Below are 16,609 nucleotides of genomic sequence, written 5' to 3'. Positions count from 1 at the left end.
CTTAATCACTTATTTGCATATAATTTTCATTTTTAGCCTTCTGTTGCCTGAAACCCAGCTTTGCCAACAGAGATGCTTAAAAAAATTTAGTGACAGGTAATTTGGCCCTCATTACAGAAATTACACAGACTCTTAAGCTGTCAACACAGGTAGTGTTAACAGTAGGCAGTTTGCTTGTGTGTGATCTGAAAGATTAAATTGCCACATTTGAGAATACAGTAACCTTTCATGTTGTGTCACTACAACTATTCAATTTAAATAGTGCAATAGTTTAAATAAATATTTTTTTTTAAACCATCCACATCACTGGCTCTGAAATACATTTGGCTAAATTTGTAAGGTAAAGAAAATATTCAGTGAAATACATGATGATGATGATGACGCCATTAAGTTACAAACAGAGCAGTTGTTCAATAGACAGTCAGGTCTCTCTGCTGACCTTAAAGGTACTGTGGATTAAATTAGTGCCAGGCTTGTTTTTCTCCTCAAGGAAGACTGAAGAGTTGAGATTTTACTGGTGATATTTCAAAACAAGTACTGTGAGCTGCACAGGAGCTCAGCACAGTGCAAGTTATGGAATTGTGAATGCATCCTGTGGTGTTAATTTACACCTGAAAATACAGGTTCAGTCTAAACTTCAGGGGTGCTCCAGAGAGCCTTTTCACTGGCATGAGCAGTCATAATCTTTGGCTCTTTGTTTCAGGGAATGCTGTGATTTTTGGATTATTGCAGATGAGGAACAACTTTTTACCTTTTAATGACTGAGCCTCTCTGTTGGCATCTAAAATTTTGCCATTCTTCAACACCACATAAACATGGCATGGGAGTCCTGAAATAGATTCTGCTAGGCTTCCTGCTGTAGTAGGAAGTTTTTCCTTTAAACAATTCCCAAGTAATGCTGCAAATTAACTCTGGATGAAATTGGCATGAGAACAAGTCTGGGAATCAATATTTATTGCTGTGTAAACACTTAACTTTTGTAAGAAGCAAGAGGTTTTTAAATATTCAAGTAATATAGAAAAATGTTTTGTATTTTACCACCATTGTGGTTTCTACAACTCAGAAAAATCTGAATTGAAATGGGAATTACTTATGTTTTAGGCTATCACGAAAATCTGTCAAAAAGTTTGAGGCTTAATGTTGAAAAAGCCACATCTCACTTTGTTGAAAAAAAAAAAAGGCAAGTCTTTTAAAATATACAGTAAACCCAAAGAGATGGGGATAGGTTCCTAAGAACTGTGCATAGATCTTGGATAAAGCATCTGCAAAGGATGAATTCTGAATGGCAATTATAGTTAATAGATAGGAAAAATAATTAGTCTGTTAAGAATGATTTGCTGTAAGATTCTAATTTAGAAGTGTCTGCAGTAGAATAACACAGAGGAACCAACCATTGCTACTTAGAATGAAGATGAAGCATATCTTACATTGTTATGTTGCCAGATTTACTAAATTAAATTTCTTTGGATTTGGTTATTACTTAGATTGTACTTAAGAGATCCCATAAAATGACAACATTGGGACATTTGTTGGGCGCTGTTTTGCAGGAGGTGTCGTCTTGAAAATGAGAGAGGAATCTTTGATTCTGACCCCTTTGTGACCTCAAATTTCTTCTCCTTTAAACTAAGCATAATTAGAAAACTATAGTTTAAAGTTTATAGGGAGAAGAGGGACCAATTAAATAAATGCTAGCATTTTTAATATGTAAAAACCACATTTTTAGGCTTGGGGATTTTTTTTTAAATAACAAAAAGATGGGATGCAGCTTGTTGTAGTAACTGCACAGGAAGCATTTAAAACATTGTTTTGCTGCTGCTGTAAATTTGAGATACTCTATCATACTCTATGATGCCTTTTAGAATTTGTATTGCAGGGCTATATATATTTCAATACATACTTTATTCAGTTTACAAAACAGTTTTGTCAACTTTGACCACTCTAGTTCATTCTTAACTTCAAAAACTTGAAAAGATTGTCTCACTTATCAACATCAATAGTTTTTATTTAAATTGCAATTAAAACTTAACATTACTTATTTGAATGTCTATGGAAATCAGAAAGATTGTAAGTTAGTTCCTTGAGTTTAAGTTAAGGTCTGGGCTAGAGGCAAAGAAACTGAATCATATTGGATGTTCAGTACTAGAAGTAAATGAACAGAAGAAATACTTCTTTTATTGAACATACAAAAGGAGCCATGTTTTAGAAAAAAAATACCATTTTACTTAATTTGTTTTCGTTAAAATGCAGTTGGAGGGATGTAAATTAGTATAAAGTAAATATTTTTAGCAGAGGACCTGAATGCTGAATTTCCAGCATGTCTGATAGGTAAACAGATGGGCAAGAAAGACTTAAAAACTACCCTTCAGAAATGAGAGAATAACCCAGGGCTTAGTTTAGCTGTTCCTGTAGGATCTGTGTATACCTCATTTAAACAGTTCCCAAAAAGAATGTAGTGTTTAAGTGATACTGTAATTTTGTGTACTCAGTGAAATCCCAATAAAGATTTAGTGCCTTAGGTTTTTATTAGTAAATATTTACTTCGGTCATGCAATGATTTCTCTCATTCTTAGGGTATTTTGTATTATTCTTAGGCTAGAGGTTTCACATTTAGATATTAAATTACCATCTTCTGTACCTTTGTGGAGTTTAATATGATGCTTGTCTTGTTTTGGTATTACCTTAGGTGACATTTGTGTGTTTGGATGGCAGGCACATACTGTTTATTATTCCTCAAGCGGGTACAGAGCCTCATTTTCTTTGAGGTTTATTGCTTCCTAGATGATTCCTGAGTGAACTCTAGACTTTAAAATATAATTTCGACTGCCTTTTGTTGTTGATCTGTAGAGTAAGGCCATGAGGATTGGCCTTTTCTTCTGGCTGCTGCAGTTCTTCCTGATAATCCCAAAGCCAGACACTTCCACTGTCCTTTTGATGGATAGCTGGAAGCAGAACAGTTTCCTTCCAACCATTCCCTGTTTTCAGCCTTGCCTGGGACTGGCTGTCGGAATGGTGGCTCAGGGCAGGGTCCTGGCTGGTGTGAGGCTGCTCAGGGCTCTGTGGTGTGCGGGTTGTGCTGTGATGGAGCCGTGTCCATCACGCCTGGCAGAGGATGCTCTCCCCTCCTGTGCCAGCGTAGCGCTCACATAACCCCCCCGTGCTCTTGTGTTTTGTGTCCTGTGTTCTCCTCATTCTCTGTGCTTCCCAAAATCAGGCCAAGGGCTTTGGGCCAATTCCACCTGTGTTTGACAGCCCGTTTATAAAAGGGTCCAAGCGTGAAAGCAAAGTACACATAATTATTCAGGTTTGTCAGTTAAAAAATAGCATTTTGGATTGCAGCTTAATAGAACTAAACATGTTACTGTATAATGTTTTTGACACCTTCAGTTGAATTCAAAACAAACTGCAAGGGAACTGGAGTAATTTGGTAAAAAAAGAGACCTTTGTGACAGAATTGTCTGAGACTTTGAGAATGATGCCAAAATTTCTATTATAACCTCAGTGGGTGTAAAATTTTATTATAAGAGCAATACTGTTGGTTAATATATGCTAATTCCTCTCCTGTTGTCGTATCCAAGGGGCAGAATTAGAAAAGTTGTTTTCCTCAGTTAACATGCCTTAATAAACAATATTATGTTGTTACTTAATGATGTCTTATCAAATGGCCTCAATGTCTTTAAAGCTGGCTTCAGTCGTGCTGGGGGATCTGGAGGAGCGACCAGGGAAATTCCAGGATTGCTTGACAGGGGCACCGTGTGGGATAGGAACTGCATAGGCAATGTCCTGGAAGAGGCCATGAACTGCTTTGCCGAGATGCAGAGGCAGACAGAGGAGAAATTCCGCATGTGGATAGAAAAGCTAACCCACCTTGACACGGACGAAGAAAGCAAGCAGCAACTGGAGCCCAGGGAACCTAAAATCCAACTAGTTGGCCAAAGAATCCCCCCTACCACCCAGTCAGGGGCTTTCGTGCAGATGCCTGATAGCCAAGTGCTTCCTCAGCAGCCCTTTAATTCGTACGTGGGCTATCAAAATGCCGATGCCGCGCTGGAGTTTCCAGTGACTTTTAATAACAATTTTACACCAGTCTTTCCAGAGAATGGGAATATGGCAGAGCCTGATCTGAATAAATCATAAACTTTAAAAAAAAAAAAATTAAAAAGAAAAATAAATCTGAGTTTGCAATCTTGATGTTATTTTGGATTCTGCTAAAAACGAGGTTTGCTTTTCTCTTTGTATGTGTTTGTTTTGTTTTCTCTTTTGGGTTTTATTACCACGATATTGTTTGTTTTTCTTAATTTATAGTGAATATATGTAGTTTAAAAAAAAAATCACAGTATACCCACCTGCATGTGCCAGTACACACATATAAATGAACACCTTTAAAGGTGTATGGGGGATGCCACCCTAAGCTTTCATCACCAAACTCGGGACAGTATAACTTAGAATCCATGTCTAGATACCCCAAAAGCAGTAGGGCTGTGTTTGCTACAATAGGAGCATTCAGGGTATTCATCCAGATGCCCTTTTTGCATGTTAAAACATTTGTATAAGGAAATAAGTTTTATATTTAAAGAGATAAATCACTCTAGAGATCCAGACCCATGACATTTCCTTAACTCTCTGTTTACTCTCAAGTTTTGCAGCTTGACCATGCCACACGTTAGCTTATTGATTTTTAGGCAGAACTAATAAATAAGATTACGCTAAAAATGTGGCTGTCCATAACAAGCGTGCCCAGCAGATTTAATTCCTTTTTGTCTCCCATTCAGCAGCTCAGTCTCTGTCCAGGGTTTTTATCAATGGCACTGCTCTGTTGCACAGGGTGTATTTATGGAGGTGGCTGCCTTACCCTGTGAGCACACACAGGCACACTCACGCACGGCTCGGTGTGCAGATCATCTCCCCAATTCCAGGTCCCTGCTCTGCTCTTCCCTGGGCCTCAGTGGGAAGAGATGAGGCTCACTGAGGATGCCTCCAGGCAGTGTCTTTCTCTCCCATGAGTTGTCCCTAACCTGGCTTGTCACTGGTCCCCAAGAGATAACTTGGGGTGAGATGAGTCACCCCAGCCTGTGCACACAGAGCAGCTGCTGCTTCCTCCTGTGAATGCAGCCCAGCCACATCCTTCACACTGGAATAAAAACAATCCTGTCTGCCCTCAGATAAGCAGCCATCAGGGATGGGTTGAGCCTTGGCACAGGAATTTAAAGGAAGGCTTGATAAGCAAACACCGTGGTGGTCTGATAGCTGCTGGCCTGGGTCAGACTGGACCATGCCTGAGCACCACTGAAATCATTCTTTACTTGTGATGGGGAATGCCACAGCGTCAGGTTCATTTAAGTGAGGCAAGAATTTACTGTTTTTGTCAGTTCTTTTTTTGTACTAATAGTTATCCTGAATAGGCAGGCTTGAAACTAATATTTAAAGTAGGATTAATTTAAACTATATATTAGAAATATTTAATTCTTACTATTATTGCTACACACAGGGATTTTTGGGTCACCTCTCCAATAAGGCCTTCCTTCATGTGAAGTAACTTCTCTGTAGCTACCAAAAAAATGTATATTTTTAATCAGGTAGAACTTGATAGAAGTTTCTAATGAAAATGAAATAAAAATTTTTACAATGGAAAATGAAAGCCTGCAGTTTGAGTAAAGAAAACACTTAGGTCTCCTTTAGCTCAGTTACTCTGCTTTTTAAACCACAGTCACTTTTCCCCTAATTATTTTAGTTTACTTTCTTTTTCTTCTGTTGGGAGTAACCACAGTATCTTCTGTAGGTCAGGCTTTTTTTACCCTCCCTGAAGTCAATGGGAGTTTTTCCATCAATTTATGTGACAGTTTGGATCAAACCTGTAACAGGAACTCAAGAAATACTTTTTGTTATCAGTATAATATCTACACTGGTATTTTAACATTATTCTTGCCCTAGACTGACTTTTTTTTTAAGTATATGATGCCTTCATTTAAAAAATTAGGTTAGAGACCTGTGTTATTTTCAGAGTATCTGTTTGAAGGACTATGCAGGAGATAATTTTTAAGTACTGGGATAAAGTCTTTTCAGATCACCTTCATGCATAATTTTGATACAAAGATTTTGATACGAACTTGTTAGAAAACTCCCGTGTCTGAAATTGTGTGCATTTCAGGTAAAAGTTAAACAAGTTGTTCTGTGTTTGATTGCAATTTAAAAGCTTATCCTCATCTGTTTATAAAGATTCTTCAGGGAAGAGTATTTGCTGATAAAACAACCCTCACCAAAGTGGATCCATCTGGTGTTCATAGATTATATATATATATATATATATATAATATATATATAATATATATATATATTAAAAAATCTCTTTATGATGATAATAAGAGCAGAATATTCTAAAGCATGACAACTTTACAAATCTTCCCGTGCATGCAGAAGCAGCTTTTTGCAGTGACTGGTTTATTTTAATGTGAATGTCTGTAAGCATGCCCATAGTATTTTTTGTAAAATAGTATAAATGGAACAATTAGGTATTTCAGAGCAAATTGTGTAAGGAGTTCAGTTGAACTTATTTATGTCTCAGACTGAAACACCTTTACATATGTATCTCATAAATGGATAATAACCTAATTACATATGTAGCCAGTGAAATTTCTGCAAATTTTCAATGTTTTAGTCAGGTAGTTCTTAAAAAAGAAAAAACAAGAAAAAATATTGAAATAATTCAGTGTATGAATAGACGAAAATTTGTGTTTGGTTACTGGAGGCAAAAATTTAAACATTTTATTTTTTCCATCACTGCTAACTGTTATTTTCAATGCAAACAGCTGTGAGCATAAAAGAATAAGCAGAAGATGACAGAAGTTGAACACACAAACTTTAAAGCTGTACTCTTTCTAGGATAAAATTATCTCAAGGCTTCCAGAAGACTGGGAACAGTTCCTGTTAGATATAACTTCAGCTTAATTTCCCCCCGAAAACTACCTAGTTGAAGGCTAAAAACACTTGTGCAAGATCAGTGGCTGTAAATTGTTTTGTAAGTGGTAAATAATATTTCCTTTCCTCACTCTTTGGGCTTGGCTCACAACTGGAGCCAAATCTTCAGCTTTGTCACAAACCCTCTCCTTTGAAAAGAAAAGTGTGCACTGATGTGCACAGCTGGGTACTGCTCCATGAGCTGGTTTTCCACTGCTCCATGAGCTGGTTTTCCACATGGGGAGCGTGTTTGCCCTGAAACCGAGAGGGGCACCCCACCTTTCTGTAGTTCAGGTGTAGCATAACCTGCCTGGTGAAGGATTTGCCCATAAACAGGAGCATTTCTCCTCTTGCTCTGAATTCTGAATCCAGGAGGAGCCAACCTCCAGATACCAACACTAGTGATGAGTCTGTGTTTTAACTGTGTGTGACAGTCTTTGGCATCTCTTTGAGAAAACAGGTTCCCAACACATAGTTTCAGATTTTATATTTTTTGCCTCCTGGGAAAATTTTCACTATATTTTTATGACATGGCTGCAGTTGAGTTTGTCATGATTTCCATTATAAGCTCTTATTTTCAAAGGGCTTCGACTAGAAACCCTCAGGGAGTTAAAATTTCTTCAGATGAAATTTTAACATAAATTTTTATCTTACCCATTCTGTATCTCATGGAAACAGTCTGACTTATCTAAGACTTACTTTAGGACTATTGGAAGAAAGCTCATCTACTTTTTAACCCTGAGTTACACTTTGAATGTGTGTTTATGCTCATATCTCATCAAACTACTTCAAAACCACCATATTTAACAAGTAGAAATCAGTAGGAGTTTTGCACAGACATGGAGAACCACAGAAGTTTAGAGTTTCTCTAATTGCCCCAGGATTTATACTTCAGAATAATGTGAAGAAACATTTTAGTTTCTTTAAGGAATTTTACTTTTGGCTTGGAAAGGTCAGATGCATCGAGTCAGGTGAGCTGGTGTAGACTGGTGTAATTCCAGGGATTTTGTGCCAGTTTAAACCTAACTGGCCTGTTCACGGAATCATGGAATGTTTGGGTTGGAAGGGACCTTAAAGCTCATCCAGTCCCACCTCCTGCCATGGGCAGGGACACTTTCAACTGTCCCAGGCTGCTCCCAGCCCCATCCAGCCTGGCCTTGGGCACTGCCAGGGATCCAGGGGCAGCCACAGCTGCTCTGGTTCAGCTCCTATATTATCACTTTAAATATTGAATTATGTGTTTTTAATATGGCAGCTGTTCCAGCCTGGGAACAGTGCGGCACCTTTACAACCCTGGAGTTGGAATTTAGCAGCAGGTGAAACACAGTGGTTTTGGTTTCATGTTTTTGTGCACGTGCACAAGAAGTAAGCCTTTATAAAAAGGCTCAGTTTAAATTTCACTAAATGTCAAAATGACATTGCAGTAAAAGGACTTCCTTCTAGGATCAGTCCCTTTTTAGGAGTTCCTGGAAGTCCAGGGGCTTCAGTGTGCAGTGTTTTTGCAGGCTTGCCTGCAAGTTCTTCCCAAGGCATTCATGCTCCTTTCAGTGGGGTTTGGTGAAGAAGGTCTTTAGGGATAAATGTCTGAACGGTCAGGTTTTATTTAGGAAAAAAAATTTACATACATTAAACAAACTCAAGGCAATGAAACTTTTTTTCAGATTTTCTATTGCAAAGATAACAGTGCAGGGAAAAAAAAAGTCAAAGTCTAAAACTTTTCAGTGTCATTTTTAACAGTACTAGGACAAAATAATTCAGGCAGAAATACACATTTATTTTTTTAAGCTCAGTGTCTTTTAGTGTTTGTGTAGGATTGTTGGGTTATTTTATCTGAGCTGCTAGGGTAAAGACTGAAAAACCAATCTTAACTTCAATGAAAGGGGATTATATTTGGCAGTTATGTTACAAATTAGAACATATTTATTATCACTGTTTTCTCTTTTAATGTATTTTGTCTCTTTCTGTATCCACATACTGTATGTGGATAAATTTATAAATAATATTTCAGGGGCATTAAGAATTAAACTTTAGCCCCATTGATAGTAGTAGAAATTTTCTACTGGTTTTAATGGGGCTGGCATTTAATCTCATTAAAAATTGAACTTATTCTGCAGTTTTTTGTCCAGAGAATCCTCCAGCTGACCTTGAGGGGAGCCTTAGCCTGATGGGGGTGTGTGAATCAGGCCAGTTGAGTAGATGTTTTTGAAATAATGGAGGTCTGCACTGTGACCACTGCAGTTACATGTGTTAGAACAAATGCACTGTGTGATTTGTACTGTAGAAGCCAAAATAATCAGGCTGATTGATAGAGATGGACAGTACCTTGCGAAAGACGAAGCCAGAAGTTTCTCACAAATTTCATTAGTTGCTTGGTGTTAGGTCAGCAAAATGAAGGCACATGGAAAAATAGGCTTAATAAGTTAGCAGGGATTTCAAGTGTAGAGCAATGGAGCAGGGAATTAGTCTGGACCATCAGAGGCTGCATCAGTCCTTCCATGGAAAGGTGCAGCTTGTGCTGGGGAAAATAGGATATATTCTGCAGGGGTGCATGTTATCTGCCTTTTCCTAATGGAAGTTGTGTTAGCACAGGAAATTATTTACTTCCTTTAACTACCATGGCTATGTAAGGATGTGGCGGTTTCCAAAACCCTCCTGAGACATTTCTCCAAGTAAAACTGGGAAAGAGATCTGGTTGATATACCTGCTACCATGATTATTGCGTTGTTAGGCAGCGTCGCAGAAAATAACTCCTGTAAAGAGATACAAAGTGAATTCCACTTCCCAGTGTTCTCAATCCATAGCCATATTCCATGTGCCTTTGCTTAACGCACAGTGAAAAATGCTTTGTTATCTTCATTCATAATTTGCTAAATTAAATCCAAGATATTTTCCATCCAGTCATCAAAAAGCCTGAAAGTATGAATGTTGTTTAGCAAGACTTGAATTTTTGGAATTTTTTTTTTCTTGTGATATATTAAAAAGTATCCAGTCTGAGAACAAATAATAGTTTGATCATGTTGTTTTGATTTTATTTTATTATTATGGTTAAAAGAAACACCAAACAGAAAAGCTTTACTGTGTGAAACAAAGGAAAATGTCAGGAAAGTGGATTCACTGATAAAGTTCCCTTTATGATTTTAGAGAGAATGTTGTTACACTGCTATTGTTTTTTATTGTACTTACAATGTATTATTTGCTTTACCCTGTAAATTTTGAAATGTAACTACTGTAACCTGGAATAAATAAATAAACCTAAATAGCAATGAAGTGTTCCATGTTGCTAAACAACACAAAAAAGCATAAATTCCAGCCCCCCACTCCCCTCTGGGAATTATTTGAGGGTTAAGGTAGTTTGTGCCATTTGAGCTGCACATACTTTTGAAATGGAAGGTCTGGGTCATGTTTTAATTAATTCCAGGTTTGTATTGCTTATCTGAAACAAAAAGGCTGTCACTTCACCCTGTAGGTTTTGTATCAGTATATTATTTTGATTGTGGTCATCTGACCTTAAAATTTATATAGGTAATAAAGTCAATTTTATGTTTTGTGTAATCTGGAAGTAAATGAGAGCTATCTGTTAAATTTAAGCATACAGTGTAAATGAGGGCGTTCTTAGGTCTTTAATTACTCTAAAACATGTCAGTATTCTCATTTGTTCGATAGAAATAAATTCATTTAGAGTAGTGAGGCTGCGGCCGTCAGTGCTCACATTCGCAGCCAGGAGATGGAGCTGAGGCTGGCAGAGGCTCTGTCTCCCAGTGCAGCCTTTTTAGCATTTGCACCTTTCCCAAAAGCATTCCTAAGCACTGCTTCTAAACTCCTCAAACATTCAGCAGTTAAAAATAGCCCAGTAATTGGAGGGGAATGTTGTTTTCAGCCACGCTGAGCTCCTCTGCTCCTTAGCCTTGAGCAAGCTGCAGGCTGCTGCCTGCCTCAGTTTCCCTCGTGGACAGGGGAGGTTAATAACCACCTCGGAGTTCTCCAGGATACACCAATGGAGAGCTTTTTATAAGAACAAAGTGCTGTAATTATTGTTGCTTTTATTACTGTACTGGTCTCTGTGTCTGAAAACTTGGGGTGATTTTCATACCTAAATATGGCTCCGTGTCTCTTCCTTGCAGGGACACTAATGAGCAGCTCAGACCACCAAAATTAGGGGTTTAATTTTGGATTTATTTTAGTCGGGATAGTCCTCTGGAGATTTCAGTGGTTTTTTCCTCTACTTGTAGAGGAAACGTTGCAAATTTTAAATCCCATCCCTGAGGCTGGAATTCATCTTGTGGAACTTGAGCACTGTAAAATTGAGGTGCTTGGGCTGAGGTGGTGTCTAAGCTTTTTCTGTTTGCTGGGGAAGGAGGGCAGATGGGGATGAGCAAGGTGGTGCTCTTGGTGCTCCAAGCTGCAATTTCCAGGCTAAGTTTGTCTGATTCTGAACTTCCTCTCTCTGGCTGCAGCGTGAAGGAGTTTAGGTGATGGGCTCTGCTCAGCATGCCTAAATGTAAGAAAGGTGAAGAGAAATAATGACTTGTGATCATACAATGGTTTGGGTGGAAAGAGACCTTAAGGCTCATCCCATTCCATCCCCTGCCATGGGCAGGGACACCTTCCACTATCCCAGGCTGCTCCAAGCCCTGTTCTTGGGCACTCCAGGGATCCAGGGGCAGCGACAGCTGTTCTGGGCACCCTGGGCCAGGGCCTGCCCACCCTCCCAGCCAGCAATTCCTCATTCCCAATGGGCCAAAATCTGTCCCTGCCCTCTGGCCCTGGGAGCCATTGCCTGGGTGCTGTCCCTGCCTGCCTTGTCCCCAGGGGCTGTGCAGCTCTCCTGGAGCCCCTGCAGGCCCTGGCAGGGGCTCTCAGGTGTCCCTGGAGCCCAAACACCCTCAGCTCCCAGCCTGTCTCCACAAGTTTCAAGGACTTGATTCCCCACTCAGGTTCTGCCAGTGAATATCTTGTGTTTCCTTTGCAGCGATAAGCAGCCCATGCAGTGCAAAGGGACAGTGCTTCTTATGGAATGGCTGCTTTTAACCTACAGCTGAAATTTTACGCTTGAGTTCCCCTTTCTGCTTGTGCTGCCGCTATAATGAAGTAAGGGATAATAGGAGTGTGGATCTTACAGTGTGGGTTAGGCTGCTGAGTGTTGAGATGTGGCTCTAAGAAAAGCAAGGGAGCAGGCAGCAGATGAGAAGTGTTTTAATTTTCTGTGTTGCAAGTTGAAAATGAGAATTGGTTTGTGTAGACCTGGATTTTTGTGCATGGGAGTTCTGATTCAGTTGTTCAGAGTGGAATTAGTTGTGATGAGCTGTGTAAATTAAGGGAGAGTTGGACACTTGGAAATGCTGTCCTCGTGATGACCTCTGCCTCTGAATTCTTTGGGGAAGAGAAAAAAGCAGGCTTTCCCTTCCCCCTTGTAGCATTAAATGTCAACAGCTGTATTTTGCTGCTGGTACTTATTAACTTTCAGCCTTGCCTTTTTCAAGCATTCATTGCTTTAGAAATGAATTAGTGCTTGTCACCAGGGAAATGTACTTCTTCCAGCTACCTTGGGTTCTCAAAAGATGTAATTTTTCTAAAGTAGATACTTTAAATTACTGACCAGGGAACCTCCTGACTGTTCTACATTAAGTCTTGGTTCTGGCATGGTTTGTCTTGATGTCTGTTTTTTAATCTTTTGAAATCCTGTTAGGGTCAGTAATTATGTGTAGTGTCTCTATTATAAAGAAAAGATGATGAATTAAACCTATGCTTGCAGTTAATTCTTTTTACCTTTTCAACCTGAAAGCATTTTTTCACTTTATTTCCTAGCTGAAGCCAATTGTCGTTATTTCTTGGTACCATTCATTCACTTTGCATCACATCACTGGATGGTCACGTACTTGGCTAGGGAAGTATTATTTATTTCCAGATTTAACCACTCCTGTCCCTTCCATGCAGCCCTGAAAAGGAAACAGCTTTTGGGAACAGAGGATTTTTATATGATTTTTTTTTATATGCCTTCACTGCAACTTCCATCTAGTTGTTGTTGCCTGCAACTTCTTTATTGTTTGGTTTTGTTTGGTTTTTGTTGACTTTTTATTTAACACATGTGAGCATTTATGCTTATTTTTTTTTTTTTGTAAATATGGGGTATCTGAGGATTTGTTGCAGTCTGGTGGCCATTATCTTGGCTTTGTCAGTCATTTACTGGTGATAGGTGTAGATAAACCTGGTGCTGGGGGCCTTTCCAAATTTCCAGATCTGATCCTGAAAGGCAAGGCTGAGAACTGCAAAAACAGATCTCTGCTGTGCTTGCTTTGTAAATAGGCATCTTGTTTGGGGTTCTTTTTTCCAGATTGTTAAATTGGTGGCTGTTACCCTGACAAATATAATTACAGTGTATAAATTATATTGAAAATATTTTTGTCTGTTTGATGTATACTGAATTTAAGCTAAGTTATAAGGTGTGCTCTTTGGAAGTGTGGAAGATACAAGAGTGGAGCTACAGATAACAAGTTTATGCTTGTATTTCCTACTGATGAAGACTTTCACACAAGTTATTTCTATGGGTAGGTGATGAGAATATCACTCTGCATGTATATACATTTATGATACATTTTTGCATGATTATACATGTAGGAGTGGTACAATTTTGACTTGAGACTATTGGTGCCTTTTGTCCAAATACAATTTTACTCGTGTGGACACGTCTATCTAAAAATCAAATTTCGCTTCTGCTTTTGGAGGTCTGAGTCAGAAGCGAGAGAAACAAAGCCTGAGGGAACAGTCCCAAGCTCCTGAAATCTTAGATAACCTGTTGAAAAAATGGTCAAATAGTCAATATTGTACTTGACCCTCGTATCTTCTGCACTCGACTGTTTATTTTTACAGCTCACATTATATATGTTCACGCTGAACTCTGATGATAAGACTGAAAGAAAACATGCCTCCCATGATTCAGTCCAGCCCTAACTTCTGCATGTAATTTAATCATCAGCTGTCACAAATAATTAACTGAACATCAGCCAGCTTAATTCTGAACTCGGTATTCCATTATTTTGTAATTGCCTTTTAAAAAGACAAAGATTGCCTTCCAGTTAATTATCAGGAATTCTGTTCCAGTCATAATCATCAGCGTTTCATGTTGCGAACAGTTTGGTCTTTAATACATTGGCATTTAACTACTCATTTATTTTTGTTGGGTCTGTTTTAAGTTTGTAATGTAACATTGTTTCATGGAACTGTTGTTTTGGAGGCAGGTCTGAGCCTAAATATTTTGCGAATTTCTTCATACCTTGTTGCAAAACTGATCTTTAGTACGACTTAAGCAAAATGTCACTCTCTGATGAGCTGTGTTGCTAATCACAAAGTAGGGGTTTCTGAAAATAGTCAGTTGAATTTTATTTCAGGCACCACATTACTAAAAAACATTCCCTCCAAAAAACCCCTAAAACTAAAATCCATTTTAAAAACCTCAGAAGAACAGCCTTTCAGAGAAGTAAATTTGAAACTTCTAGTTCATCATGTTCTTTCAGTCTTCAACAGCCACTCAAAACTATGAAAAGAAACCAGTTTTTCCTAAGGCTTTTCATTTTATTCTTTATCACTTCAAAATATTCATTAGTCATTTTGTAACTCTGAAAGTCCTGTCTTCCTGAACACATTCTTAGCTTATGATTATTTTATATTATCCCATACAAGTTGTACCCTCCATGTATCACACCCATAACAAAAGGTCCTGCAGATGCTCAGCTGCAGAACTCCAAGAACCTCCTTGGAGTTAAAGAATTGCCAAGATGCTGAGCCTTGGCCCAGCCTGTGTTTGTGTCTCATGCTCATTTGTGTGGATGAAGCCTTGCTCCAAATAAAGTTTTGATCCTCATTTGGGGAGCGGGAGCTCCAACCACTTTTATCCACACTGAGTCAGTAAGCTGCAGATGGGGCAAGGCATTTGAGCTGAAACGCTCCCATCCTCTCAGAATTGCATTACTTACCCATTCTCTCTGCTTCCACATCAATCTTTGCCTTGAATTTGCCTGTTTTTTTCCTGACCCTCCTGTGTTTCTAGCATGCTTTCCAGTTAAAAGTTATTTTCATTCATCACAAAGAATTTAGTTGGTCTTAACAAAACAGATCAAAAATAGTTTTTTTGTTATTCCTCAAGGACAGAATCATGTAAGCAGTTTTATCTCCCTTTTTCTCCTTCATTATGGTGGCCAAAAATTCAAATGACAGTCATGTTGAATGAAAAGCATATTTATCACTGTAAAATATAATTTTGTTTCTTGTTATTCTTGACCTTATAAAAAACCCCAACAAACACCACCAAAAAAATCGCAATTTTTAAAAATTCTCCTGCTCTTGACAGGTGAATGTTATGAAAAGAAAGTTGCCTAATGTTAAATTAATTGTCACTGGATCAGTTTTATGAAAAAGTTAGTTTTATTCAATCAACCCTATAATAATGTAAGCTGTCGCTTGACTTCTGTAAAATTCTCTAGATAAATATCTTGTCTGCCCAATTTAATGTCCTGTGATGATGTTTTTTTTTTAACTGGAGGTTTTATCCTTTAAAGACTGTAAATGTAACCTTGTCAGATACGGAGATGTTTATGTGTTAATGTAAAAGACAGTACACAAATAACTGATACTCTGATAAACGTGTGTTTCTGACACTTGTGTTTTCTGTGTATGCAAAGGTCAAATGTCTCTGTAATCTCAGGCTATGTTCATTAACTGAAGTTTAATAATTCATACAATTTACCACTATGTAACTTTAAGAGCTTCATGTAGGATGTTGCATTAATCCTTAAACAAATTATTTGTACTTTTTGAGGTCTGTGCTGGTTTCTAACCCATGTTGCTTTTCTCCCCTGCAGATGGACCTCCTGTGGTGGCTCACTATGATATATCAGACACAAACTCAGACCCAGAAGTGGTAAATGTGGACAATCTGTTGGCGGCTGCAGTAGTTCAAGAGCACAATAATTCTTTGGGAAACCAAGACTCAGGATCTGCCTGGAGAACCAGAGGGCTGCTGAATGAAATGAGTGCTGATACAGGTTTGTTTAAATTCTCTGACATTTGTGCCTGCAGTGCTGTTGGTGAGTCTCCCTTTCTTGCTTTCAGTGTTTTTGTAATTTATACAGCTGTAAAAGCTCCCTATGTGGGTTTTGTGAGAAAACAGGATGGGTGCTTATTAAAAAGATCTGACATTTACTCCAAAATACAAATGATAAAAATTGACAAATATTCCTGCAATATATTTTTGACATTAATTTTCTTAACTACTTTTCTTCTTCTTCTTTTCCTTCTAATTACTACAGGGAGCTTAGATCTGGGATTTTGGTAGTGTTTTTTTTTTAAATGAAAGTGACCTAATCTTGTTACTGAATGATTGATTATGACAACCCATGCCACCAGCTAGTCAACTGGTCCTAATCTCATTTTCAGGATTGGGATTGCCTGTGTATGGGGGTTTTTTTAAACTTTTTTTTTTTGTTTTTCTCTTTGTATCTGTAAAATACAATCATTAATTCTTCCCATATTCCATCTGCATTTCCAATACCACTCAGAAAATTGGACAGTGTTGTGGATGTTAGCAGGGATAATTTTCTATCAGCTTTATCACAACTTTTTATGCCAATGTTTTACTTCCTTTTCACTTCTTTTCTTAACTCCC

At 38.3% G+C, this 16,609-nt stretch overlaps 1 protein-coding gene across 2 annotated transcripts in view; it reads left to right on the top strand.

Annotated features, from left to right (window-relative positions):
* ARK2N (arkadia (RNF111) N-terminal like PKA signaling regulator 2N) overlaps nt 1-16,609 on the top strand; it is a 44,442-nt gene that overhangs the window by 18,353 nt on the left and 9,480 nt on the right. Inside the window, exon 3 of one of the 2 annotated variants that reach the window (XM_064735609.1) lies at nt 15,807-15,989. In XM_064735609.1, coding sequence (XP_064591679.1) covers nt 15,807-15,989 — 183 coding nt within the window. Of the gene's footprint in view, nt 1-3,679; nt 4,219-15,806; nt 15,990-16,609 lie in introns of those variants that run through there. The other variant, XM_064735610.1, reaches the window with a different exon arrangement.

Source organism: Zonotrichia leucophrys, chromosome Z (assembly GCF_028769735.1).
Source record: "Zonotrichia leucophrys gambelii isolate GWCS_2022_RI chromosome Z, RI_Zleu_2.0, whole genome shotgun sequence".
Classification (NCBI taxonomy): Eukaryota; Metazoa; Chordata; class Aves; order Passeriformes; family Passerellidae; genus Zonotrichia; species Zonotrichia leucophrys.
Note: the sequence above shows the minus strand (reverse complement) of the source record. Positions and strands in the feature narration are given on the sequence as shown.